Raw genomic sequence first — 27,384 nt, forward strand, 5'->3', positions numbered from 1 at the left:
GGAGAGTTGGGTTTTCCCATTCCATAAAACATTAAAACTTAAGAAATATAATTTATAAATTATAATTAAGCATGGATTTTTAATGAAATTATAATTAACTACAATATATTTCTTTATAAAACCATTAAAATATATTAATTTAATATATATACACCTCATTGATGTCTTATATTTAGTGTTATTGATGCATTTTATGATTTATTAAAGTATTTATAGTGTTTTCAAGCATATTTATGCATATCTTAGTTTTTCTCTGATGCGCATGCGTATCCAAAGCGTATCCTGATACATATATTTTTTTTGAAGGATCCCGATACATCTCTTAAAATTGCCTTTCCAATACACTTGGCATTTCCGATACATTGAACCTTGCTATATATTAATGAAGGTGTGAGAGGAAGGGGACCAGTTGAGGCACAAAACATTCAAAAAATCTGCATTCCTATTACTTTCGAATGCAATCATGTAATCTACTAGCCTCCATAGACCTATGGCACTCAAGTAGAAAGCATAGATAGCATGTGGAAGCATAAAGAGACACTAAGAAAGAAAGTTTGCACACTTGGACTCAAAATGCCTTGCAATAAATCTTGGTCATTTGCTTCTTGACATGATTCCTAGAAGCAAGCAACCTTGTTTGGCACAATAAAATCACAAGATTGACCCCCCATGAAAACATCTTTGTTGGTCAACGTAGGATCCTCATTAAAAGGGTTAAGTGCTTCCCTATGTTACAATTCTACCAAGATTCAAATTCGGCCTCTAATAGTTTCCCATCCAAGTTGTTGGTTTTGCCAACAAATCATGTGGGGAAACTGGTACTATAATGGTTTGCCTAGACAACATTTTTTTACACACAAACAAAGGGTTCAACCATCTAGAAGATAAGTAGAGAGCAGGGAAAACACCGATAAGAACAAGGATGAAGTTCAAAGATTTGGAAAATAGTAAGCATGAGAGTGGAAGGACATGACTATAAACACACAGACAAAACAACCAAAACATCGAAAAGCTTGCCAAAAATCAATTAAGGTAACACATGTGTTGAGAAGGCATTAATAGCTTGCTCGTTAAGTCTTGCTTGATGGTTTTCATACCAATCATAATGATATCATTTCAAAATTCCCACCAAACACTTTTTTTTTTAGGAAATTTGTCTAAAACTCACCATGATCTTTCAACACTTCTCTTAAACTCACCACAACTTTTCAAAATGTCCAGGAAACCCCATGTCAATGAGTTTTATTTTCCAAAACTCATATTCCGCTAGTGCATCGTTAATGTTTCTTAACAGAAATGGCCATGTTAGCATAAATAACAATTTTCATGACCAAATTACCCTTGAATGGCGAGTTAGGGGAAATGGGTCATTTAGGTTAGGGTTAGACCGAAATTCTCTCTCTCTCTCTACTCCTTTTGTCTTTTTTAGTTTTCAAATTTCTTGTTTTTTTTTGCATTTTTAATGTTTTGTTATAATTTTTTTTTACATTTTTATATTTTCTACAATCTTTATTTTTTTGTGTTTTTGTTATTTATTTGCATTTTCTATGTTTTTTCCATAATTTTAGGTATTTTTTCTACAATTTTTATTTCCTAATTTTGTTTTTCAATCTCTATAGCTTTTTATATTTTTTGTAATTTCTGTGTTTTTATGTATTTTATATTTGAAAATATTTTTTGAACATTTTCCTTTTTTTCATGTTTTGTAGTTAAAATATTAAAATATATAGGTATATATTTTATATTTTTCTATGAAGGGTAAAATGGTAATATATTAACATCCATTAGTCTGTTTAATGTCAAGTTAGTGACATGGTGAGTTTTAGAGATTTTGAAAAGTTATGGTAAATTTAAGAGAAATGCTAAAAACTCATGGTCAGTTTAGATAATTTTCCTTTTATTTTATATTAAAAAAAGGAACCACTAAAAAGGGGAAACTGTCTAAAACTCACCATGAGTTTTTAACATTTCTCTTAAACTCACTACAACTTTTAAAATGTCTAAAACTCACCATGTCAGTAAGTTTTTATTTTCCAAAACTCACCTTCCGTTAGTGCACTGTTCATGCTTCTTAATAGAGGTGTCCATGTTACCATAAATAACAATTTTCATGACCAAATTACCCTTGAATGATGAGTTAGAGGAAAAATGGTCTTTTTCAGTTTTCAATTTTCTTGTTTTTTTTTTGCATTTTTAATGTTTTGTTATAATTTCCAATATTTTTTATAATTTTTGTTTTTTATATTTTTCTATTTTCTACTATCTATAAATATTCCAGTATTTTTTATTTATTTGCAATTTCTGTTTTTCTATAAATTTTGGTGTTTTTTCTACAATTTTTATGTTCTGATTTTGTTTTTCAATTTCTATAATTTCTATAATTTGAAAATAATTTTTTATTTTGTTTGAAATTTCTATATTTTTTTTGTAATTTCTATGTTTTTATGTATTTTATATTTGAAAATATTTTTTTGAACTTTTTCCTTTTTTATGTCTAAATATTAAAATAGTAATATATTAACCCCCATTAATTTATTTCATATATACTTTATATTTTTCTATGAATGTTAAAATGGTAATATATTAACACTTGTTAGTCTGTTTAACATCAAATTAGTGACATGGTGAGTTTTAGACATTTTGAAAAGTTGTGGTGAGTTTTAATTTCCCACTAAAAAAAACATCAAGGATACATCTGCTGACCCCTCCTAATTAAAACACCAAAAAGCTCACCAAAAATCAAATAATGTGACACATGTGTCAACAAGGCATTAATAGCTTGGCCGTTAAGCCTTGCTTGACTGTTTGCATACCAACTATAGTGATAACATTTTAAAATTCCTGCCAAAACATACTTGAAGCATGCTCAAGGGATATCCTGAGGGCTCCCTTAGAGTATAGTCCTCGAGTGACTAATCTCACTATTTTTTCTAAGCATTTTTCCTCTAAAGGTTATCTTTTTAGCCTTCACAGATCACTTTGATTTTCACCCTCAAAGTCCCCAAAATTTTGTTGAAAATTCCTTGGAATTTTGGGGCTAATTTCCTTATAATATTGGGGGTTAATTTTGTTTGAAAATTCCTTAATAATTTTTGGGATAGTTTTGTTCAAAAATTCCTCAATAATTTTGGGATAGTTTTGTTCAAAAATTCCTCGATAATTTTGGGATAGTTTTGTTCAAAAATTCTTCAGAATATTGGGGGCTAATACGTCATAGTTAAGTAAAAATGACAATGACAGCTAGTAGTCTTGATAGTTGGTCCCCACCCTTATGTGGTTAATATTCTAGAACCCCTTGTCCCATGCACGCATTCATGGTCCTTTTGTCTATAAATAGAAAACCTTCACTTGAAGAAGGGGAATTTTGATAAACCTTTATTCCCTTTTGTCTTCTAAGGTCTTGAAACCAAGGTTCAAAATATCGATACAAAGCGATATGTCGGTAGGGCATATTGACCTGTATTGGTACTGTTTTTTATGTTTTATTTTATTTATTTTTGAAATTGGTTTAGAGGGGTCGGTTTAAGGATAGTTTACCCCTTGAACCACTCGTTGTCCCAAAACACCCCCTGTAGGGGTGTATTGGGAAGGCTCCAATACGATACGTGACAAAATTTTGATCCTTCTCCGTTTGTTTCCTTTCTCCTCAACTTCTAAGCTTAAACCACTTCAATTGGATTCAAATCAAATTTAGAATTTCAATTATCACATTGAAAACAACTGAATCCAACTAGAATTTGGCTTAATTGCAGCCTTAATTGTATCTATATCTCCTTAATTGTCTCCACTAGCACCATTTTTTCTAATGAAGTGTCTATCCACATCAATATGCTTTGTATGATCCTGTTGGATAGGATTGTGGGCAATGTTTATGGCTGTTTGGTTGTCACAATATAGTTTCATTAGAATATCTGCTTGAATGCCCATCTCAGTCAATAAGGTCTTCAACCAGAGTAGTTTAGACACTCCATGAACCATTGCCCTATACTCTGCCTCAACACTAGAACCAACAACCATAGATTGTTTCTTACTTTTCCACGAAATCACATTGCCTCTCACTAAGGCATAATAACCAAATGTAGATCTTCTATCATCAATGGACCCTGCCCAATTAGCATCTGTGTAAGCCTCAATCTTTAGATGGGCATGGTTGGAATACAACATCCCTTTACTAGGGCATCTTTTCAGGTGGCTAAAATTTTGTTAACTGCCTACATATAAGATGTCATTGGTTCATGCATATATTGGCTAACCACTCCAACAACATAGAATATGCCAGGTCTAGTCAAGTAGAGAGATAGAAGATGACATACCAATTGATATATCCCCTTGTTTGAAAGAACTTCTCCTTCAGTGGAACTCAACTTGTGGTTAGGATCCATTGGAGTTTATGTAGGCTTACACCCTAATTTCCCAACTTCATGAAGCAAATCAAGTATATACTTCCTTTGTGACGGGAAAATTTCCTTCTTGGATCTTGCAACTTCAATGCCAAGAAAATATCGGAGATCACCAAGGTCTTTGATCTCAAATTCAGAAGTGAGGAAGGACTTTAATTGAAAGATACCTGTGATATCATCAACTGTCACAACAATGTCATCAACATATACTATCAACACTGTTACTCTACCATCAACTCTTCTAATTAATAAGGTGTGGTCAGCCTTAGATTGAGTAAACCCAATCTTTAAGATAGCATTTTTGAACTTGTCAAACCAAGCTCTTGGGGACTGTTTGAGCCCATACAATGACTTCTTCAGGCGGTAAGACTTTTCCATCACTATTAGGAAAGCTTACTCTACGTGGTAAGTCCATATACACTTCCTCTTATAAGTCCCCATTAAGGAAGGCATTTTTTACATTCATTTGATATAAATGTCAAGAGTAATGGGCAGCAAGAGACATGACCACACATATAGAGTCATTTTAGCAACTGGAGCAAATGTTTTTAGATAATCAATGCCATAAGTTTGAGTGTATCCTTTAGCTACAAGTCGAGCTTTGTACCTCTCAATTAAGCCATCTGCCTTGCGCTTAACAGTATAAATCCACTTACACCCAACATGAATCTTATCTTTTGGGCAAGGAACAACCTCCAAAGTCTGATTCTTTATTAGGGCTTCCATTTCTTGGTTCATAGCTTCCTTCCAATGTGGGGACTGCATTGCCTCTATAACACTGTGAGGGATGGAAACAGAAGATATGGTAGAAATATAGGCACAATAGGAAGGAGAGAGAGCATCATAAGGCACATAGTTAGTAATAGGATACTTGCTACATGTCTTCTTCCCTTTTCGAATGGCAATATGAAGATCAAGGTCAGAATCAATAATAGGATTATTAGGAGCTTCAAGATTACCTGAGTTTAGGGAATCAGATTGTGATGAGCATTCAACTTCAAGAGCCACCCTCTTATTGCACCTGATAAAAACGATAAACTGGAGGAGGAGGAGAAGGAATACCACCGTTACAAGGAAGAGAGGGAGGAACAGGAAGACAAAAGGGAATCCGATCTTCACTCGCATTCTCCCCCCGAAGAGAAGGACGGGATGACTAAAAAAAGGAAGATGACTCTATAAAGGTAACATCTTTAGAGACATATCTCTTGCCAAATAAAGCATCAAAGCATCTATAGCCTTTTTGGACTGGAGAGTAACCAAGAAATACACATTTAACTGGTTTAGGATCAAACTTACATCGAGAAGGACTCATATCATGAACAAAACAAACACAACTAAGGATCTTGATGGGTAGATATAAAAAGAGGTTCATCAAGGAAGAGAAGTTGATGAGAATGAAGGTTTAGGACCCCTGACAAGAGTCTGTTAATAAAATACACAGCTGTTTCAACAGCATCACCCCAAAAATGAATGGGAACATGAGTTTAAAATAGTAGATAGCGAGCAACTTCAATGACATGCCTGTTCTTCCTTTCAACCACCCCATTTTGTTGTGGAGTATGACTACATCAACTTTGGTGAATAATGTCTCGATCTTTAAGAAATCTATGCAACTGATGTTCAACGTATTCTTTGGCATTTCAGATCTTATTATTTTCACTCTTTTCTCAAACTGTGTCTCTACCATATTCATGAAATTTTGAACAATCATAGGAATTTCATCCCGATTTTTCATCATGTAGAGCCATGTATACGATTGTAGTCATCAATGAAGAGGATGAAATATTTATACCCACCCATGCAAGAGATAGCATATGGGTCCCAAACATCAATATGGATCAAATGGAAAGCAACATTACTTCTTTTATTGTTTGCAAAATATGTGGTTTTACATTGTTTGGACAAATGTCAAACTTCACATTCAAAAATTCAACTTTGGCATAGAGTCAAACAAGTTTGGAAATAAAAGTTTTGCAAAATTGAAAAACATGACAAAAACGACAATGCCATAATTTCAAAAGACTCATTTTTTCATTTAAACAAAACTCAGTTTGGCTTGACAGTGCTCTGAAGGTCCATCAAAGAGGTAGACTCCATCAACTTCATGCCCACTTCCAATCATCTTCCTTGTGCTCAGGTATTGAAAAACACAATGGATAGGGAAAAAAGTCACTGAACAATTATGGGATTTTATGAGAGAATTAACAGACAACAAATTTTTATGTAGCTGGGGCACATGAAGAACATATCTAAGAGAAATGTTATGAGTGAGTTTGACTTCACCTTGACCCAAAATAGAGGTCTGAGATCCATCAACAACATTAATCTTTCCCTTCCCTAAGGTTAACTAATATGAGGTAAAATGTGAGGATATACTAGTCATATGGGCACTGGCCCTAGAGTCTACAATCCATGGGCTAAAAGATGTGGAACAAGCAAGTGCAATACCTGTTTTGGCATACGAACTAGATGGATTACTAGGTCCATAACTAGATGAGGAGGATGTACCACCCTTTTCCAACTATAATAATATATCCCTAAGTTTGTCCATTACGTCAGAGGAGTCAAGCACATCAGAAGGTTGAGCACCATTACCAACTGTAGCCAAGTGAACGCTGCCCTTCTTCCTGGTTTTGTACTTTTTTGGCTTTAAATGAAGATTTAGTTTCCAATACCTTTCCTTAGCGTGTTTTGGTTTCTTGCAATAATCACAAATAACATCCTCAGCCTTCTCAGTAATAAGGTGCTTGCTAGTTTTTTTGCTTGGGTTGAGATGACATAAAAGCAAAGTGATCAATCATAGGAAGTTGCATCATAGTGGTCCTTCGACTTTCTTCCCCTTGTACAAGGGAGTAAGTGAAAGCTAGAGAGACAATGCCAACACTAAGAATGTGTTTCCTGGTAAAATCAAACTCTGGATTTAAGCGAGCCAAGAAATCAAAGACTCTATTATCTTTTATGTACTTCCGATATTGCTCACCATCTTTAGGGTCCTTCTATACGAGTGCTTTCAAGTGATCCATTTCTTCCCAAATAGATTGTAGAGAACAAAAATACATAGCCACAAATCTCTCCCCTTGATGCATACTACAAGCTTCCCTTTGAAACCGGTATACTCTAGCTATATTATTAACTTGGGAATAAGTGACAACAACTATATCCCAAATATCCTTGGCCGTTGGAAGAAACATATAGTTTCGGGCAATATGAGGTTGCATTGAGTAAATTAGCCATGACGTCGCAAGGGAGTTATCCTGTTTCTACTTTGCAATTTTTGGATCTTCAAGATTTGGCTTCACCTCCTTTTCTGTGATGAATCCCAATTTACCTCTCCTAGTAATGGTAAGTTTAGCATATTGAGACCACTCTAAAAAATTGGTTCCATCAAATTTAACTGTAGTTACCATCTCACTAGCAATATCTGCACTTCTCAGGAACACACCAGAAACCATATGAACATCCTTAGATGATTCCATATTTTATCAACACACTTTCTCACCAACAACAAAAAAAAAAGACCTCCAATATTTAACCAAAGCCACAAACCCAAGAACCAAGGTCACCATACAGTTAAGATGCAAAAGGAGGCCAAAAAACCAAATTAGCGACAAAATAAAGGGAGAGAAAAAAACTCCCAAAAAATTATACAGGGCTTAGAAAATTACGGGACAACTTTCTATCATTCCCCAAGAGTAAAACGACCTAAATGGTCTAGGTTTTATAGTAGAAGAAGCCATTAAACATGATGTACAAGGCTCAACATCAGATCTGAAATTTCTGCGATTTTCCCCTTAAAAAAATCACTAAAAATCATAGAAGCTTCAAATGAGGGCAAGAGTCATACCAAAATTCCTCTAACATCAGAGCAAACCAAGTTGACAAAAAACTAGGGTTTAGAAAATAGAGAAAGCAAGAGGAGAGAAGAATGAGAAGAAGAGATGTATCGAGAGGTGTGTTCTAATTACTGTTCACACCCTAAAAAAACTTTATACTTTCAAAATATTAATTACAAGGAAGCCCATACTTGGGGGGCCAACTACAAAAGAAAAAAGTTTCAAAAATACCCCTATCTAAGCGACCTCAACAGGAACAAGAACGATTAATAGTTCTGTTTTAATTTCCTTTTAATTGAATTTGTTGATACAGATTTTTGGGTTTAAAGCTGTCATTTTTCATTTACATCGATTAAATAAATCAATTGTAAATTATGAAAGTATTTTAGTAAAATGCAAATCCCAAACTATAGGGTAAGGAGCGAGCAAAAAATGGTAGCTTTTAGCAAACATACAAAATTATAAATTTATAATTATAGAGGTGTTTTTGTAAAGGAACATTAAATTAAAAAAAAAAAAAGAAATGCATGCATATGCGTTGGTGTGTGTACGAGGGCGTGACTCGTGTGAAAGAGGAGATAGGATCCAGCCTCACCCACACCTGACCAATCAAAATCGTCTGTCTATCTGTTTCTGTGACCTCCTAAATTCCCTCTCTTCATTCATTTCTTATCTTCCATCCACCACAAGCACAACACAATCTCTCTCTCTCTCTCTCTCTCTCTCTCTATGGCCACCACCACTTCCCTCCAGACTCTCCACCGTTATCGTCTCCACGGGCGCCACAAAGCAGATGCCCCTCCCTCCACCTTCTCCGGTTTCTTCCTGAAACCTACAACCACCAATCCACCCTCTCCCTCTTTCCCCCACAAACTCTCCACCGCCCACGTCACTCTCTTCTCTACAACCTCCACCGCGGCTACTCCAACTTCACCAACACTTTCCTACGACCTCCTCGAACAATTTTTATCTTCGAATGATTTCCGTCAAGCCGACGAAGAGACTCGACGTCTCCTTATTGTCCTCGCCGGAGAAGCTGCTCAAAAACGTGGTTATGTTTTCTTCTCTGAAGTCCAATTCATCTCGGAGCTTGACCTCCAGATCATAGACAGACTCTGGCGGCAATATAGCGGTAACAAGTATGGTTACAGCGTTCAGAAGAGAATATGGGAGAAGGTGAACAAGGACTTCACCAAGTTCTTCTTTAAGGTTGGCTGGATGAAGAAGCTTGACACAGAGGTTGAGCAGTATAACTACAGATCTTTCCCTACTGAGTTCATTTGGGAATTGAAAGATGATACACCCGAGGGTCATCTTCCTCTGACAAACGCTCTTAGAGGGACCCAACTCCTCAATAGCATTCTCACCCATCCTGCCTTTCAATCCACAGAAGATGAGACAGAGAATGAGGAAGTAAGTTCCCAAGACTCCGGGCAAAATCCAAAACTTTTGAGCAAGAGAGTTTTCAAAACAGACTACAGCTTCTGAATTTGGATTATCAACTGATTTGGGAGAGGACAACAAGGCTGAATTACGTTGGAGCTAGCTCTGAAGTGATCGCTTCGATTTGGTTTTCTCTGAATGCCGTTCTGCTCTGTTCCTTGCCTCCTGATGGTATTGGATTTTCTTTTTTCCACTGATCTGCAAGACTGCAAGACTGCAAGACTGCAAGCGTGGGTAAAGGTCAAATTTCAATTTATTGTGTGACATAAATATGCTTATCGATCGAAGGTAAACGGAAAGAGTTTTCTAGTTTTGATAAATTTTCAGTATATTTGCCTGATGATGTAATTGTAATGTATCACTAATTACTATCAATAAAAAAAGTGCTTTTTCGGTCTACTAATTTGCTTCTGGTCTTGCAAATTCGGGGGTTGACAACATCCGTGGTTTTATATTGTGTTAGATATGGAGTGATGGAGTGATGGGACCATGTTTATATTGCAAATTGCTTGATTTTTTTATTTTTTATAAATAACAGTTAATGAAACCAAATTAATTACAAGGAAGGGGAGATAAACTTTCTCAACTTCCCGGGTAAGGCAAAAGCTCCCCCAAAAGCAATAAAGTAGAATATAGAATCCAAATAAAGATTCCCGAGCCACTCCTTACTTAGTTAACACATCAACAAAATAGTTCTTCACACAACTGCACTTCATTTTCATATCCTCTGTGAGCCACTTATAATTTTTCTTTTCATTGTTAAAATTGCACAGCCCCGCCTTATCTTCTTTTAGCCATCCTACTACCACCTCGAGTCACCTTCAACCACAAGTCTTCTTATAACCAATAACTCCTTTGCCCTTTGGATTCCTTCCAGAACGGCGATAATCTCAGCCTTGTTCTGGGTTCTTTCTACTATTGCCATCAAAACTGCTTATATTTTATCTTCTTGTAATTTCTCTCATTTTTTTTTTCTTGCTTGTATTTGTATTTTCTTTTAGCAGTGAAGGACATAATTGTCCTTTCACACTATTTTGAGTTAATATAATGTGCTATTTTTTGGGCAGGTGATTATATATACACCCAATTCCGATCAGGGTCATTTGAATTGCTCTAACAAAATATACCTAAGGCCCAGTTTGGAAGGAGTACAAATACAAATGTATAGAGTGCAGAACCTGATTTGTATCTATTTGTACTGAACATAATTGTATTTGTACTCTTTTCAAATTGAAAAACTTTTTAAGCACTAGGTATTCTTCAAATTTTCAATCAAAACCAGAGAGATGAAATTAGAAAGATTTTACATAGAATTGTTCCTGGAATTGCAACAATCAGATTTAAACTCCTTTTATGACCGGAATTGGCTTCCTTATTACTGTGGTAGTTAATTGTTTTTAGGAGATATATACTGTATATGTCTATGACCGGAACAACCGTGAATCAATGCAACTGAAAAGGGGCGATCATAGCTAATGCAAACCCATATCACAACTTCCCTAAAAAGATCTGATTTATGAACCAAATCTTCAAAATCACAGCAAATAGAAAGTTAGAAACCCAACACCCTTCACATCCCAGTTATCGCATATCACAGGATTCAATGCAACTAAAAAGCAGAAATCAAATTCAAAGTTGGGTTGCAGACTTTGCGGCTGTAGAAAAAAGCAAGAATGGAGGTATATTCTTGTCAAAGGGTAAAATAGGATTTTAAAATATTAAAATAGATCCATGAAACAGAAAATAACATTTTATTAAAAGAGGGTATGCTTAAGTCCAATGGACCAACCCACAAGGAACATTTAAATCTATTTGAAAAAACCTGGTATTGTTTAAGTAAAGTTATAAAAACTCAGGGTATATTTAAAGTATTTTATCCTATTATTTTTGCTGTTGTGGCAGTTTTTGCTTTAAAAACAAAATCAACCATATTGTTGAACACTCCTTCCATTGTCGTGTGTAGTGTCACTTATTTCCGAGGATAATCTGGATCACCTTTCTTATTGGGTCTTTAAATGCTTTACCAATAATTCATCTCTTTCCTGTTAAATTGGTGTTTTTTGCAGAAAAGGTCACTGAGGAGAGGAGACCCATTTAAATTATAGATTTATAATTTCTCTTTGCTGTTAATATGCTTCCTCATGGCATTCATAGTTTTCTTTATGAAGACCAGATTCGGTACCAGTGCTTAGATTTGATTAATTTTGTTTTAATTGTAAGGGTAAAACACTTAAACATACCCTGAGTTTTAACAAATTGACTTAAACATATCTTAAGTTTTTCAAAATAAGGCTTAAATATACCTTGTGGACTAACCCTGTTGGACTTAAACATACACTCCACCAATGAAAAAAATGGAATGCTAAATAAGGGTGAAAAAAATAGGAGAGAGAGAGAGAGAGAGATTGAAAAGTGAATATTAAATATTTGGTTATAGCCTTATAGGAATCAATACTTCTATGAGTTTTATTCCATTCAATGTTCTGAATTTAATGATTGAAAGAGAAAGGGAGTTGTTTCAACTTTCAATTTCCAACTTAAAGTCCCATTTCCCAAAACATACGGATTTTATAGAGCAAGATACTAATTATTAACACCCAATAGTAAGTTTATTCAAGTCCTAGTTGGAGACCATTTCCATGGTTTTGGGAATCCATAATACATGAATATTCAAAAGAAGAAATTGGAGTTAGAGATACAATGGACTCACATATAGGAATGAACAAAATTTTAGTTGTTATCTAATTTTGTGAGCACCATTATGTTTCTTTGTTTTTGTGTTTTTTTTCATCCTATTGTTGGGGGTGGAGACCTGTTGTACTTCGCGTTTTTTAATGATATGTCCAACGCTCATATGAGCTTGAAAATTTTAGGGTATATTCTGAAAATTTAGAAGAAAATGAAAGGTAGAAAAGTCACAAAATCGGGGTATATGTTTAAGTTTTTTACCTAAATGTAACAGGGTGGTCAATTAGAGTTATTGAGTTTTGTTTTGGGACAATGCGAGTGATGTCCTCCCCTCTTAGTCATTTATAAGCTTTCGATATTGATTAATAAAATTGACAGGTAGCCGTTCTCCCCCGGTAGTAAATTTTGGGGTTAAAAAAATAAAGCTAATGCCATTTATTGAATTGCTATTGTAAATGGTGAAGTTACTATTAATTAGAGACCCTATAATGTACAGAACTGGCCACCACGATTCATGCCACCGGTATTATTTTAGAATTTCCTGCAAAGTAACAATATCAACCTGAGAAAATTGAGTTTATTCTGGTTAACCCTTGAAACATCATAGATATTATATTATTTACGTGATTAAAGTAAATTCTGGCCGAAACCCGCAAGTCAAACGGCGCAAGTTTGATAAGCACTCAAACTAATGATGAAAAACAGAATAAGAAAACATGATCCGTAATATTCTACTTTTAGTCTTCGAAATTATACAAATTATTATTACCGCTGTAACAATATGGTGGCAATAAACCGCTTGATATGGTTAAAAAAGCCCTACACAGGGCAAAGGTAATTAATAAGATGTCCTTTGGCAATCAACCTCCGGATGAATTGAAATTGAGCAATTAATTCAACAGTTATGCATCAAATATCTATGGAGAAAGACGGTTCAGCCCAGGGTCAGAATTTATAGGCACAAAATACTGTTGGGTAGGTGCCAGCTTGGACTTGATGCCAACTCACGGGTGGGCGTTGGTGTACAGAGTGTGGGTTGTTGCCATTTTGAATGCTTATAGCTCTGTAATGGGAATCAGAAATCTGCATTGGGCCTGTCCGTACTTCTCCAAAATATCTACGATATTTGGACAATGAACATGAAGGAGGTGAAGAAGAAGCAACACATGTTATAAGAAAGAGTGTTTTTTGAGTTTGGATCTCTTGCCAACAAAACATATTCCAACTCTACCAACATGATCTGATGCCACACATATGCGGGTCCCACTTTTATGGTGGGTCCCAATATAATGGTGAGATGTGCAGTGTAAGATCATGTTGGTAGGGTGTTAGAATGTATTTTGTTGGCAGGAGATCCTAACTCATGGTTATTGTCTAATTACCTACTCAATGAATTTCTATGTCTATGACCATTAATAAAAATAAGAATGGTTTATTTGCTTTGGTCAAAAGACCCTGATTTTAATTTCCATATTTACCCTCTACACATGTTTTTCCAATATAATAAAATATTTCCATTAATATAATATCAGTATAACAATAGATTGGTTTGTATTTGATAGCATTTTGTACCATTTTTTTTTGCATGAATTTAGCCAGTGACACTTGTTTGTATCATTAATATAAGATTAGTATAACAATAGAGTTTGGATATTTATGCTTGGTCTTCTACCACACACCTTTTGCTTCTATGTTAGGGAGCCAAGGAGTTGATAGATCTCGAGAGTTCATCATAAAGTCTTCTTCTATTCAATCTAACCTATTTGTTCATATCAACTACTTTTGATCGTGAAAAAATATCCCTTGCTGATGGATCCCTTGCCCCTATCTCAAGCAAGGGGGACATCAGAGCCTCAGACTCTTGTTTTATCCTCTGTTCTTCATGTTCTCAAACTTAAGAAAAATCTTTTATTTGATAGTAGTTTAACTATGAGTTGCAACATAACCTTTTCAACCCATTGTGTTTTTCAGGACTTAAGTCTCAGAGGACAATTGGGAGTGGCCATGAGGCGAACGGAATATATTTGTCGGATACACCCTATGTGTCGGATCTTGGGTTGACCATTGAAATCAGGAAAAAATGGAGGAAGAATCCTGATTGCTGGACTCTTTGTTTTTGACCTAGGAAGAGGCACTAAGGTTTTATTGCATTCCTTGGTGTTTTCTAAAGAGGGCGGTTTAATTTCTGTTGACTTCTGAGCTCTTTGGAGGGAGCAACAGCCTCTTCTCTTGGTTCTACCTGCTCCCGAGAGGACAAGAATCTCTCTGGGTGAAGGTTTTTTGGTGCCAAAAGTTTTGTTGAGGCTTCCAAAGGGGATTGATCTGTCTTTAGAAGTTTTTTCTTGTCTACAGTTGAAGTTTTAAATTGATTTGGGAATTATGGAGGGTAATGAAGTAGAAATTTTAGCTATTTTGGATCTAAGATCCAATTTTTTATATATTTTGAAATTTCAGAATGGAAGATCTTAGTAGTTTTTATTATTTTTATTACTTTGATCTTTGGTTTCCTTCAGAATGGAAGCTCTTAGTAGTTTTTATTATTTTATGATATTTTTAATTTACATTTGTAGTTTTGTTGATTTTATTATTAAGTGCAAAACTTCAAGGAAAATATATAGGCAAAAGTCTTAGGGAAAGATACTGAGGTTTTGATCCAGAGTAAATATCAGAAAAATAACTTGCTTCAGTTTTAGCAAAATGACCTGTAACTGAAACTTTGAATTTATAATCCATAAACAAAACAAATCCAAGAATAGTAAATAACTTACAGTGAAGGAAGAATACTATGCACAAGGACAAAGTCTTTTGGTATACTGATGAGAGCCATCACATGAAAGCATTGTTTGCATTCTAGTGTACAAGCAGGCTCCTGGATTCTGCAAATTCAGAATGCAACACAATGTGATCAGAACTGATTAAAAATAGGCATTTTATGAACCTATTTCCAAACAAGTGTTTAAACTTATTCTTCAGATCATGATGGATAACAAAGCAGGTCTTATGCTCACTTAGCATGCCAGATCAATCAAATGCAGTTGTGTTTGTACATTTATGATTTAAGTCATCAAGGTCTAAATTTGGTTCTATAAGGAAGAAATGCTTTGATCCTACATTTTCTTGAGTTACTCTCCTGTCCAAAAGGGTAATTGTTGCTTTGATCCTATAAAGAGGAAAAGCTTTATAAATGAAGATAAGCCTTTTGTGAGTCTACTCCATTTTTTGTGGTCATCTCTCTTCAAGGGGAGAGAAGCAATCAGATCAAGTCTTTGCTTTCCCTCTTCCTTTATCTATTCCTATTGTTACAGTTGATGTCCCAATTGATGCTACTACTACTACTACTACTGTTGACAAGCCAAACAAAGAGTAGAAAAGAGGTGAATATTATCAACAAAAAGAGGTGACTATCATTGTTTATCCATCACAACTATCAAACCCTGGTTCAAATTTCTTCAGGCAGTCCTCATCTTTCTACTATTAATTTACAGATGAGATTCATTTACCTATTTGCTATTGTTGTTTGTGAGTGTAAAACATAAATGTACCTAATCACAACCACAATGGTGAATAAAGTAATGAGATTAATGACTGTTACTGATGAAAGCCTAGTCATTCTAATGATATGGATGAGTTAAAATGAGATTATTCCAAAATTTTCAGACACACCTATGGTAAATATTGGAATTGTCGTTCACACGTGAAGCCAGCAAAGTTTCATAAGGGTTGGAAGGACCATTGCCAACATTGTTACCTCCATAATAGGAGCTCCAAGCCATTCGGCCTCTATCCATACCTACATAATTTTTTTTTTCTGCTTTAACCCTATAGAACTTTCCTCCATGTTTGTGTTGCTGCCAATGCCAAGATGGAGCACTTCAGTTGCCTTCTTACTCATCTCAAGAATAGTTCCAATCCCGACTCTACTTCTTAATTTACTCACTCAAGAACCTCTGGTTCAATTAATCTTACCTCTGTTTTATCCTCTTGTCCACACCATATTATTGATTTAGAACTTTTAATCATGAGTGACATATCTTCATTTTTTTTCATTAATATTAGTCATAAACTAGCAGTGATAAAGTGATTATTGATGGTTGATGGAGTGCTTGCTCCCATTTCAGGTAAGGGACACATAACACTTGGTGATCATTTGTCTTTGATGTAATCTTTGGTTTATGTGCCTCAGGGGCACTTCTGTCTTTTACCTCTTATGAAATGGTTGCCCTACATATAAATAATATAGCTGGCGCTACCAACCTATTCTTTTTGGCTCTTCATCACTTTTATCTCCTCTCCTCTCTTCCATCTTCTTTATTTTACTTTTCTGCACCAAGACAAGATGGCAATAGAGCAGGATGGTGGAATCTAATCTCCATTGCTGATCGCGACCTGTTTTCCCTTCTTTTTTTTTCCTTTTCCGGAATGAAACCAAGGGAGGCAGCAATCGCACAGGCCTGAATACCCTACGTTTGCTTTCTCTCCCTTTCATCTTACCTGTAACTCATTCGATCCACCTTAGAATTCTGTAAACACTTGCTCTGAAGTGATCAAAGGAGGCTGAATCAGTTTTCCCTGTTCTATCTTGCCTTTTTTGGACTGTGAAGTGGTTCCTTAAACTTGGTTCTTGGTAGAAACACCAAGGACAGTTCAAGTGTGGCTGAATGGCATCTAGGAGTTTTAGTCTCCTTAGTGGATCCAGATCGAAGTAGGGTGTGTACCCTTGTAGGTCATGAGTGACCTGATTGTGTTAGGAGATCACACTGTGGTAACTCCTTGGTAACCGTGTGGCCTAAGTAAGCACTGGTGAGAGGTCTGTATGACCTGTATATGTGCTGCAAGTACAGCAGGACTGATTATTCATGGGTTTCCTGTATATCTGATTGCTTAGAGCACTGATTCCAAGACTGCGGTTGTTTTTGTTTGCCTGTTCTTTGTGCCAACTGAAGAAATCGGATCTGTTAAAGTATGTCAGGAGTTGTCCCTTATGGCCTCTGAAGAATCTGCAACGTCTGGAACTACTTCCAATCATGGTGGATTAAGTAACAATCATGATTCCATGAATTTTCCTATAACTATCACCCCTTTAGATGGCCAAAATTATTTAGCATAGTCCATGGAGATGTCACTATATATAACTGCTAGAGGAAATGCCAGGTACATCAATGGGAAAGTGAAGGAACCAAAGCCAGGGATGGCTGGCTGAGCATGATATGTGGGATCAAGAGAATTGCATGACTATGTCATGGCTGTTGATATTCATGCTACCATCAGTGAAGCAGAATTTTATGTGGGTAGAGACAGCCCAGGAAATATAGGAACAGGCAAAGTCAACATATTCAGAATAGAGACATAATGCCAGGATCTATCAACTGCAGGCAAAGTCGTCCACATGTAAACAGAGAAGCTTATTTGCATATTATTCAGCATTAACCTCAGTTTGAAAGCAATTAGATTATTATCAAAATGTTGAGTGGGAAAGCGACAAAGATGCCAAGGCCTACAAGCAGTTAGTTTCTCCACAGCGTGTGTTTTCTTTTCTGTTAGGCCTTAATCCCATATAAGAACCCATCACAGTACAAATCCTGGGCAATAAGGATTTTCCTTATATCCAAGAGGTGTATGCATTAGTCTAGTATGGGGAAAGTAGGAGGTTGGCTATGAATGCTTCTAAGGGGGAGTCTGTTGCTTTGGCAGTATGGGAAGGCACTAGCTCTGCAAAGGAAGGGGATGATAAAAAAAAGGTAGATGATAAAGACAAATTGTGGTGCACACATTGCCAGAAATCCAGGCATACCCGAAAGACCTGTTGGGAAACCAAAATGGGCACAAGACTTAGCGAAGAAGTCAATACAAGAACAGAAGAGAAAGCCCAGTCAAATGAAGCATACCACAGCAAACTTGGCCTTGCAAGAGGCCTCCCAAGATCATCCCACTAGTTCTGATCTCAAGGAAGAAATCCTCAATTCCATCTTTCATGACCATCCAAAGCAATATGGTAGGTCACTACAACAGACAGATTCAGGACCTACCCCTTCAATTTCTTTCGCATCTACATTAGGTAACACAACCTCTGCTTTCCATGTGTCCTCTGATGCTCCAGAATCTCCTCGGATAATCGATTCCGATGCTTCAAACCAAGACTGGTAAGTCCAATTTGTATTGGTCTTATACTCTTCTCTTCGGTAGAGATAAAGTGAGACTAGCTGATGGGTTCTTCTCCTCCATAGCTGGTCAAGGAACCATATCTCCTCCTCCAAGCCTTTCTCTCTCCAATGTTACTTTATGTTCCACATTTTCCTATTAATTTGTTATCTATTTGTAGTATTGCCCATTCTTTAAATTGCTCTGTAATCTTTCTTCCCCATTCTTGTGTTTTTCAGGGTCTAGCCTGTGGGAAGATGATTGGTACAAGGAGCATGGTTGATGGTCCCTACATGCTTGAGAAAAGTTGGTCTTGTGGCTTCAAGGACTTTGAGTTAGACAAATAAGAGTAAAATTATTTTGTGGCACAACCGTTAAGGTCATGTCTTTTGAGTCTTTAAAATTTTTGTTTTTAGAGTTGTTTAAGTTTGTGCTTGTTGATGAGTTTCAATGTCAAACTTATCAGTTGAGTAAGCATCGCAGAACTTCATTTTCATTACATAATAAAAAAAGCTGATTTTCTTTTTTGTGTTGTGTATTCTGATGTTCGGGGCCCCGTTACTATTCCAATTGAGAGTGGTTACAAATATTTTATCACCTTTATTGATGACTTCTCCAGATACACCTAGGTCTATCCTATGCACTCCAGGGAAGAAGTTCCTAAACTTGTTTGTGATTTTTAGTGCATGACTTTTACACAGTTTCAAACTGAGATCCAAATTATCTAGTTTGATAATACAAAGGAGTATTACCATGGTGATCTTACGGAATTTCTTGCTTGTGGTTCTTTCCACCAAAGTTCATGTGGAAAACCCCTCAATAGAACAGGGTTGCAAAGAGGAATAATCATCATCTCCTTGAAATTGCTAGGGGGATGCTTTTACATATGCATGTACCAAAGAGGTTTTGGATGAATACCATTATGGCTGCTGCCTACATTATAAACTGTATGCTTTCTCGGGTAATGGAATATAAGGCTCCACATCAACTTCTCTTCCCTAAAGCACCATTGTTTCCCATACCCATGCTTGTCTTTGGTTGTTTCCCATAATCTGACTCCTACTCGTGGTAAATTTGATCCCAAAGCAATTACTTGTGTTTTTCTTGGTTGTCCCTCTTCTCAAAAGGGATATCGATGTTTTAACCCAATGTCCTAGAAATATCACTCCTATGGGTATTCTTTGTAAAACAAAAGGCAGATGGTATGGTAGAGAGGTATAAAGCTTGATTAGTTGCAAAGGGATTTCCACAAGTGTATGGAGTAGACTATGGAAAGACTTTGCTCCAGTTGCAAAGATGAACTTTATCAGGGTTCTACTCTTTTTGGTTGCAAATCTAGACCAGGAACTTCATCAGTTAGATCAAGAGTGCCTTTTTGAATGGGGATTTGGAGGAAGAGGTGTACATGGTATAGCCGCCTGGTTTATGTGCTAGAGGCAGTGAACAGAAGGTGTGCAAATTGAAGAAGTCTTTGTGTGGCTTGAAATTGTCTCCAATGGCTTGGTTCAGCAAATTTCATCAAGCTGTCCAGCAAATGGGATTCAAACAATGTCAAGCTGACCATACTCTCTTTGTGAAGAGGGAGCAAGGGAAAATTGCTGCCTTGATAGTCTATGTAGATGACATAGTCATTATTGGTGATTGGACATCAGAGATACAAAAACTAAAAAGGTTCTTGGCCACGCAGTTTGAAGTGAAAGATCTAGGTCCATTATGTTACATTTTTGGAATTGAAGTTGCCCATTCACAACAAGGGATCTTCATTTCCAAAAGGAAGAAGATCCTAGATTTGTTGAGGGGTTCAAGCAAGTTAAAGGCAAAACCATTTGATACCCCTATGGATGTGAACCACAAGCTAGGTGATTGTCAAGGGGGACCTATAAAAGATGTTAAACAGTATTAGAGACTTATGGGGAGGCTCTTATGCTTGTCTATGACTTAGCTTGACATAGCTTATGCCGTGACCGTTCTCAGTCAGTTTATGCATGCTCCTAAGGCCACTCACTTAGAGGCGGCAAAGAGAGAGCTCAGATATTTAAATTAGTTCCCATGAACATGGCTTTTTTTAAGAAGCATGGACATATGAAAGTTGAGAAGTCTATATTGATGGAGATTGGACCGGTTCCGTGGATGACAAGAAATCTAATAGTGGCTATTATACCTGTGGGAGGAAATCTTATTACTTGGCGAAGTAAGAAACAAAGTGTTGTGGCTAGGTCTAGTGCGGAGGCTGAATACAAAGCTATGTCCCATGGTGTTGCTTAAGTTCTATGCATTAAGAACTTACTGGGGGAACTAGATTTCTCATTCGATGGTCCTATGCCACTCTATTATGACAATAAAGCTGCCATCGATCTGCCAACTCTGTCTTCCATGACAGAACAAAGCACATTGAAGTGGACAAACACTTCATCAGAGAAAAATTAGAGAAAGGGGAGGTAATACACACCCTATGTCAATTCCAAAGACCAACATACAAAGGGTCCTCATCCTTTGTGACACAATGAACTTCATGACAAGTTAGGGATGATTGATATCTATGTCCCAACTTGAGGGGAAGTGATGTAGTCTTCCGTTTATGTGCCTTAGGGGCGCTTATGTCTTTTACCTCATATGTAATGGTTTCCTTACATATAAATCACATAGCTAGCAAATAAGACTTATTTGTTGGATGCCTTACCTAAGCAAACATTGGCAAGACAATCCAGTACTTATAATAATATTTGATCTCTTTGTACCGAGTCTCAAATAAGGCCTTGGCATGTTCACCCAGTCCACTTATGTTGTACTTCCTTGAAGGTTTTGTTTACTTAGTTCTTCAATGTGCGAGTTTGTCAATTAGATCATCATTGTATATTAACTTATTCACCTAGTATAAAAAGGGTTGTTTGTTCCATATTATGCAAACTAATGTGTGAGGACCTTATCCTATATTCCTATTCCATGATGCAAATGCCCCATCTATCATGAGTTTCCTTTATAACATTGTAACATGAATGAAACAAGATCAGATCTCCTGACAATATCACACAATACCATCCATTATTACTAAGTTTTCGTATAGAGTTCCAATTTGGAATAGAAGGCATAATTTCAAAGCTGTTGGTATCAACTAACAAGTTTGAAAGCGAAACAGGATACATACCAGATGTCTAGGAGCATCATCAACAACTTCTGCAGGTTGATCTGATCCAATGCTGGCTAAACATGCTCCGTTGCAGCTCATATATTTCTGCAAACTATTTAGAGAAGATTATATATGTGTTTATGTATTTTACAGTTTGCCTGCATCTCTGTCAGTATATGAGTGTGTACTTCCAACAATTTTATCTTAAACACTATATTATCTGCATAATGATTAAGTGATGAAATCATAAGATACACAACCAATATTCAGGTACTCCTAGGAAACATCGATTCTACTGTGCAATCAATCAAACTACAAGGCCCAAGAAAATGTGGAAATGCATGCATGTTCAAGGAGGATACATGAGTTCAGGATCTTTCTTCACATATAGATAATAATAAATGCCATCTAAGAAAACAAGGTTTCCACAATTTTCATTCGTGGATGTCAAAACATCATGTATCCAAGTCTTGCTAAATTTAATAATAATTGGAGCATAGTTTTCAAGGAACCAAGGTGAGGCTAGGCAACAGGGGGGAGCCTAGGCGTCACCTAGGCGATGGATTTTTTTATGTAGAAAACATAGATCCTAGGGTAGTTCCCTAGGTACCATAACCCTATTTCCTTAATAATTATTCATAATTTTCATAAGAAAAGTATAAAGTTCATGTTAAAGTATAGAAAATCAACATATTAATGAGAAGAAGAAAAAGAAGGAAAAGAACATTCAAAATATATAAGGGCTGAACCCTTATTTTTATTTTAGGAAAAGAAGAAAAAAAGTAGTAGTAGAAAATGTGTTGATTAGACAAAATTTTAAGTTCTTCCTTACTTATTGGTTCAGGTTTTAAAGTCTTTGAGGGTTCCATACAGCATTTAGCAATGCTTGTATTGATTAAACCCTAACAAATAAGAAAATAATAAAAAGAAATTAGTATATAAACACACAAAATGAATATTTTGGTTTAATAGTGCCTATTTTATAATTATAATGACAAAAAATAAAGAATAAAAAAGTATTTTATAAGACATAGTATAAAACTGCTTGGCAATTAGGCGAGGCAAGCCTCAAAGGGCGCCTTGTCGCCTAGGCGTTGCCTTGACAACTCTGAATTGGAGACAGGTTTACTAGTAACGTTTTTTTGATAATGATAATGAAAGATTTATTAAATAAAGAACTAAGTATTCATCATACAATTCCCCACAAAGAGGCACAAGGTGCAGCCTCCAAACTACATCATAAAGCTTAAAATTGAGCCCAAAAGAGCTGATTCCTATGTACTCCTTGTTTAGCTAGAAGCTCTGCCAGCCCATTTGCCGATCTTCTTTCCCATTGAACTGTGACTAAATATTTGAAGTCAGCCACTTAAATCTTCTCAAAGCCCCCCTGTACGACCAGGCTGCCGTCTCTGGTTCTTTTAGCCATCCAATAACCAATTTGGAATCACCTTCAATCATTAAATGCTCCACTGCCAACTCTCTTGCATATTTTTCTCCTTGTAACACAGCTTGGAGTTCTGCATTTACAGAGTCTCCCCACCCTATAGGACCAGAAAATAGAGCTACAATCTGACCCTCATCATTTCTGAAGACTCCCCCTATTCCAGATGGCCCCGGGTTGCCCAAACTACTGCCTTCAAAATTTAGTTTAAAGATGCCTGCATCAGGAGGCTTCCAATCCACCACCGGCTTGCTTCTGATTGCAGAGCTTTTAGCTAGTTGTTCCCAATTTTTCCTTATGTCATCGAAAGTGTAGGTGGAAAACAGATCCAAGGATTTTACCCAACTTATGGCCCTACATAAGATACTTTCTAACACACATGTTTGATCCCTCTCCTTGTCATTAAAGATTCTAGCATTTTGTTCCTCCCACACAGTCCACACCAAAGCAGCTCTAACACACCTCCACAAAAGTCTTCCTCTTATCTTTGGCCACCCGAAAGTTGTAGGATCAAAAAAATTGCAAATCTGCACCGGTTCTGTCCACCTGCACCCAAAAAGATCAAAAAACTTTTCCCGAAGACCTAGAACAAAAGGGCAAGTGATTAGTATATGGTAGCAACGTTGTCCAGTAAAAGACTCTAAACTATACACAATCTTTCCACATTGCAATATGGTAGCAAACATTTTAGGCCCCACATGTTGCTCTGACCATCCCCTATTTAATTGGAAATTTCAGCTTAACCCTCTGCCAGGTGGCGAAAATGAGCTCTTCTTTGGAGGTTTTATTTTAAATAAAATAGTGTAACTATGGACAGCTAGTACAATTCAAGGATCCAACTCATATGAGGTATAGAGCAGATATTAGCTGGGAAATGGAACTTGTAACCTATCCAGAGGATGCCATGTTAAATAAATGGGTCGGATCACTGATGGAGTTAGCCCACATGGCAGAAATTAGTGGGGTTGTCTAGCAAACCCTCCTGGTTCAAACCCTTTCTCAAAATCCCATGGTTCAGATTGCTCATAGGCAAGGTTCTAAATATCAATACGCCCAATACACCGGTAGGGGTGTATCGGGTAGTAACGGTACATTTTTTACTTTTTTTAACTTTTTTTTTTTTCAAATCCGGGAGGGCCGGTTTAAGGTTCCTCCACCCCCTGAACCGGTCAAAACCCCGATAGACCCTCTATAGGGGCGTATTTGGGTGCTCCCGATACAATACGTATCGGCCGATACGTGTCGATTTTTTGAACCTTGTTCATAGGGTTATCCCCACATGGCAGAAATTAGTGGTATATCCTTTAATTGATTCAACAACTTTCCCTTCTTAAACCCTCCAGGGTCCATATCCGAATCTGATGAAACCTCCTTGAATGAGGAAAGAGATGCATTGATATAGGATGAAAAAGAGAAAGTCCTATTGGGGTGATCATGGTGAGCAAAGAAAGAATTAATGACATAATCACCTCACAAATGCAAGACACAGACAAGCAGGAAATTAGAAAAGGGTAAATCAAATGGACTCCCCCAAGTGATGCAGAAAGCCTAATAAAGTAATAATCTTTTCACTTTACCAAAGAGCAGAGGAAGGATAATGTGGAGAAGCGCATTTCTGGTCAATATGAAAAGAAAGAAATGTGAAAATTTTCAAAGAAAAAACGAAAACAACCAAAGGTGTCATTGACATCATCCTAGTGAATGTAGTGCACTGTCTAAAAAGGTTTAGATGCTTTTAATCTTTTTTCACATGAGATATCCTTAGAAAAAGTGATGTGCTACAAGGTGAAGGGGCTAGAAGAGCTAGGAATAGACTGAAAAGGACTTGGGTGGAAGCAAGGACTGAAATATTGATACCATACGCCCGATGAAGGGCATAATCATATCAGTATCAGTGCATATGGATATGTGATACACTATGAACAAGGGCGTATCCCTTGAGTTGTGCGTATTGAGCTAATATGGGCCTGTATCGGCACATATCACATTGTATCAGGCTGATACACATTGATACTGACCAATATGCATTGATACTATACCATGTCTGGCATCTCTCTATTAAAAAAACGCTTCTGGCGTGATTTGGAACCAAGTCACATCTACACCCAACTCTTAAATGCAACATCAAAGATCAAACCACCAAGCCTCTTTGCTTTTTGTGATAATAAATGAAATATAATAACTTTTATTAACTTTTGTGTCCACATGCAATTCAAACAAAAAACATATGTTTATGTTTGGCAACTCCAACTAAAAATTGAACAGAATAATATTCAAAGTTGGTATTTTATAAACTTAGAATTAATGAGCTATTACATCCAAATTTACATCAAAATATGATTTTAATCTCAATAAATTTATACAAAAGTATTAATAATAGAATAATTATTTTAGTACTTAAAATTTATAAATTCGCACATGATAAGTATCTTAAAATTTTTATATATTTTTATAAATTATAAATTATTATTTTAATTTACATTAAATAACAACATATTTATTATTTACAAGAATAAAAATACTGTTTACAAAAAATTTGGGAATATAATATTAAATCGAATCTATCAAATCCAATCTACATTTACATAAAAAATGATTTTTATTTCAGAAAAATTATAGGGATAAAAATATTCATAAAGGAATAACTATTTTAAAAATTATGAAATTTGCATATAATATGTATCCTAGAAATTTTAACAGATTTGATAACATATTTATTATTTATAAAAATAACATATTTAATTATTAAAAATAACAAATTTATTGTTTACACAAATAATAATAATGTTTACCAAACATTTGAGAATTTAATATTTAGTTGAATTTTTTGTTAATATGAAAAAGTAAAAATAGAAAAATAAAAAAAGAAGAATTGATATATTATTTAAAATAATAGTTGCATATGCTTTGTGCCTTGAACTTAAATAGTAAATAACAAAATAATGGCTTTGTGCATGTATTAATTTGTAAAAATCTATATAATATGTTTCTTGGACTCTTGATTGATGCATTATCAATAAAATTGTACGATTACTATGTATGCCACTATATTAATTGTAATATATTTCTTCATATATATCATTAAAATATACATTTCCTATGTATTTATACATTATTTGGCTACTTTGACCTTAAATTTTGTGTTATTAATGTATTTATGGAATTTGTATGTATTTCCCAGTTCAGAGAACCTGACTAGGCATAGAACCGAAGAGAGGAGAGGTTCACGGGTCAGAAGTTCAAAAGGAATCGAACCATAGGTCGAACCATGATCATGTGGCATATGCATATATATACTAGAGGTCATATATATTATATATAATATATTTTACAACTTTTGATATACTTAAATATGGTGTATTGATGGCAAGTTCCTTAATTTTTAAAGCAAATGATTAGGGCTCTCTTAATTTACATTTTCTTTAAAATATGTGCAACAAAGTAATATGTGCAATAAAGAGTCATTAATTAACACAAGTTAAGAGGTGGACTAATGGTAATTAAGTAATATATGAAAATAAGAGGTTAAGGGTTTGAGTCTTGCTAAGCACATTTTAAAATTTGTATTAGTTAAGGACCCGAGCAGTTTCATGAAACCGGGACCGGTTCACAGTTTTTCTGGTTAAACCAACTAGTCAACTAGTTTTCACCGGTTTTTTTTAATGAAAGAAGTTATTGGGGTATGACTAAACTGGCCAAGGTCTTGGGTCATAGTTCGACTGGTCTAATTGGCCGATCTAGTATGGTTTTCTAAACACTGAGCATATCAAAATGTTTTTGTATTTTCATCTGTATCCATGTGTTTCCAAAGCATATCTATATCCAAATTGTTTGATAGTTTAACCATGATTTAAGCGCCCATAGTTTGACGATGGCTATTCCACCTGACAGGTATACCTAAAACTTAAACTCCCTTTGACCATGAAGCTACAAATGGTTTGTTAACAAAAGAAACAAAAGACAAATAAATATTTTACTAAAATATCTTTAACAAATAAAATGTTAGCCTTGCCTCCAAGATATATATTTTGAAATTGATAATATTACTATCATTTACAAACCATAAATGCAGTTCTACTATTTCAAAATTTTACTTATTTTTCTTGAACCTCTTTTCAACTTTTCACTCCCACCTTAACATTATGGCAGAAAAAATGTCCCTTCATGAAGTAAAAATGAGGGTATATTTGTCCATATAATATACATGAAGATGCCCAAAATGGTAAAATGAACTTTTGAGAAGCTTTAAATGTCATGTGAGAAAATATAAGGGCTATGTTAAAAGGTAAATCCGAAGGGAAAAGATCATAGTGC

At 35.6% G+C, this 27,384-nt stretch overlaps 2 protein-coding genes across 9 annotated transcripts in view; one reads left to right on the forward strand and one right to left on the reverse strand.

Moving 5' to 3' along the window:
* The first annotated feature begins 8,897 nt into the window (after nucleotides 1-8,897).
* Nucleotides 8,898-10,079, forward strand: GUN4 (protein GENOMES UNCOUPLED 4). The gene has a single exon (XM_088963563.1). It carries the CDS (start codon nucleotides 8,963-8,965, stop codon nucleotides 9,719-9,721), a length of 759 nt encoding a protein of 252 aa, XP_088819689.1. The 5' UTR covers nucleotides 8,898-8,962; the 3' UTR covers nucleotides 9,722-10,079.
* A 2,621-nt stretch (nucleotides 10,080-12,700) lies between these two features.
* Nucleotides 12,701-27,384, reverse strand: part of LOC148873157 (glycosyltransferase family protein) — an 88,543-nt gene continuing 73,859 nt past the window's right edge. For 5 of the 8 annotated variants that reach the window (XR_016104778.1, XM_088963564.1, XM_088963567.1 and 2 more), the window contains 3 exons: nucleotides 21,648-21,741; nucleotides 15,133-15,240; nucleotides 13,072-13,481 (listed from right to left, as the gene is read on the reverse strand). Coding sequence is in view for 6 of the 8 variants with exons in the window: in XM_088963564.1 (XP_088819690.1) it covers nucleotides 15,148-15,240; nucleotides 21,648-21,741 (187 nt within the window). In the remaining 2 variants the exon portion in view is untranslated. Of the gene's footprint in view, nucleotides 12,906-13,071; nucleotides 13,482-15,132; nucleotides 15,241-21,647; nucleotides 21,742-27,384 lie in introns of those variants that run through there. The other 3 variants (XR_016104777.1, XM_088963566.1, XM_088963565.1) reach the window with 3 other exon arrangements.

The sequence above is a fragment of the Nelumbo lutea genome, chromosome 1 (assembly GCF_056320005.1).
Source record: "Nelumbo lutea isolate HS-2025 chromosome 1, American lotus-T2T, whole genome shotgun sequence".
Classification (NCBI taxonomy): domain Eukaryota; kingdom Viridiplantae; phylum Streptophyta; class Magnoliopsida; order Proteales; family Nelumbonaceae; genus Nelumbo; species Nelumbo lutea.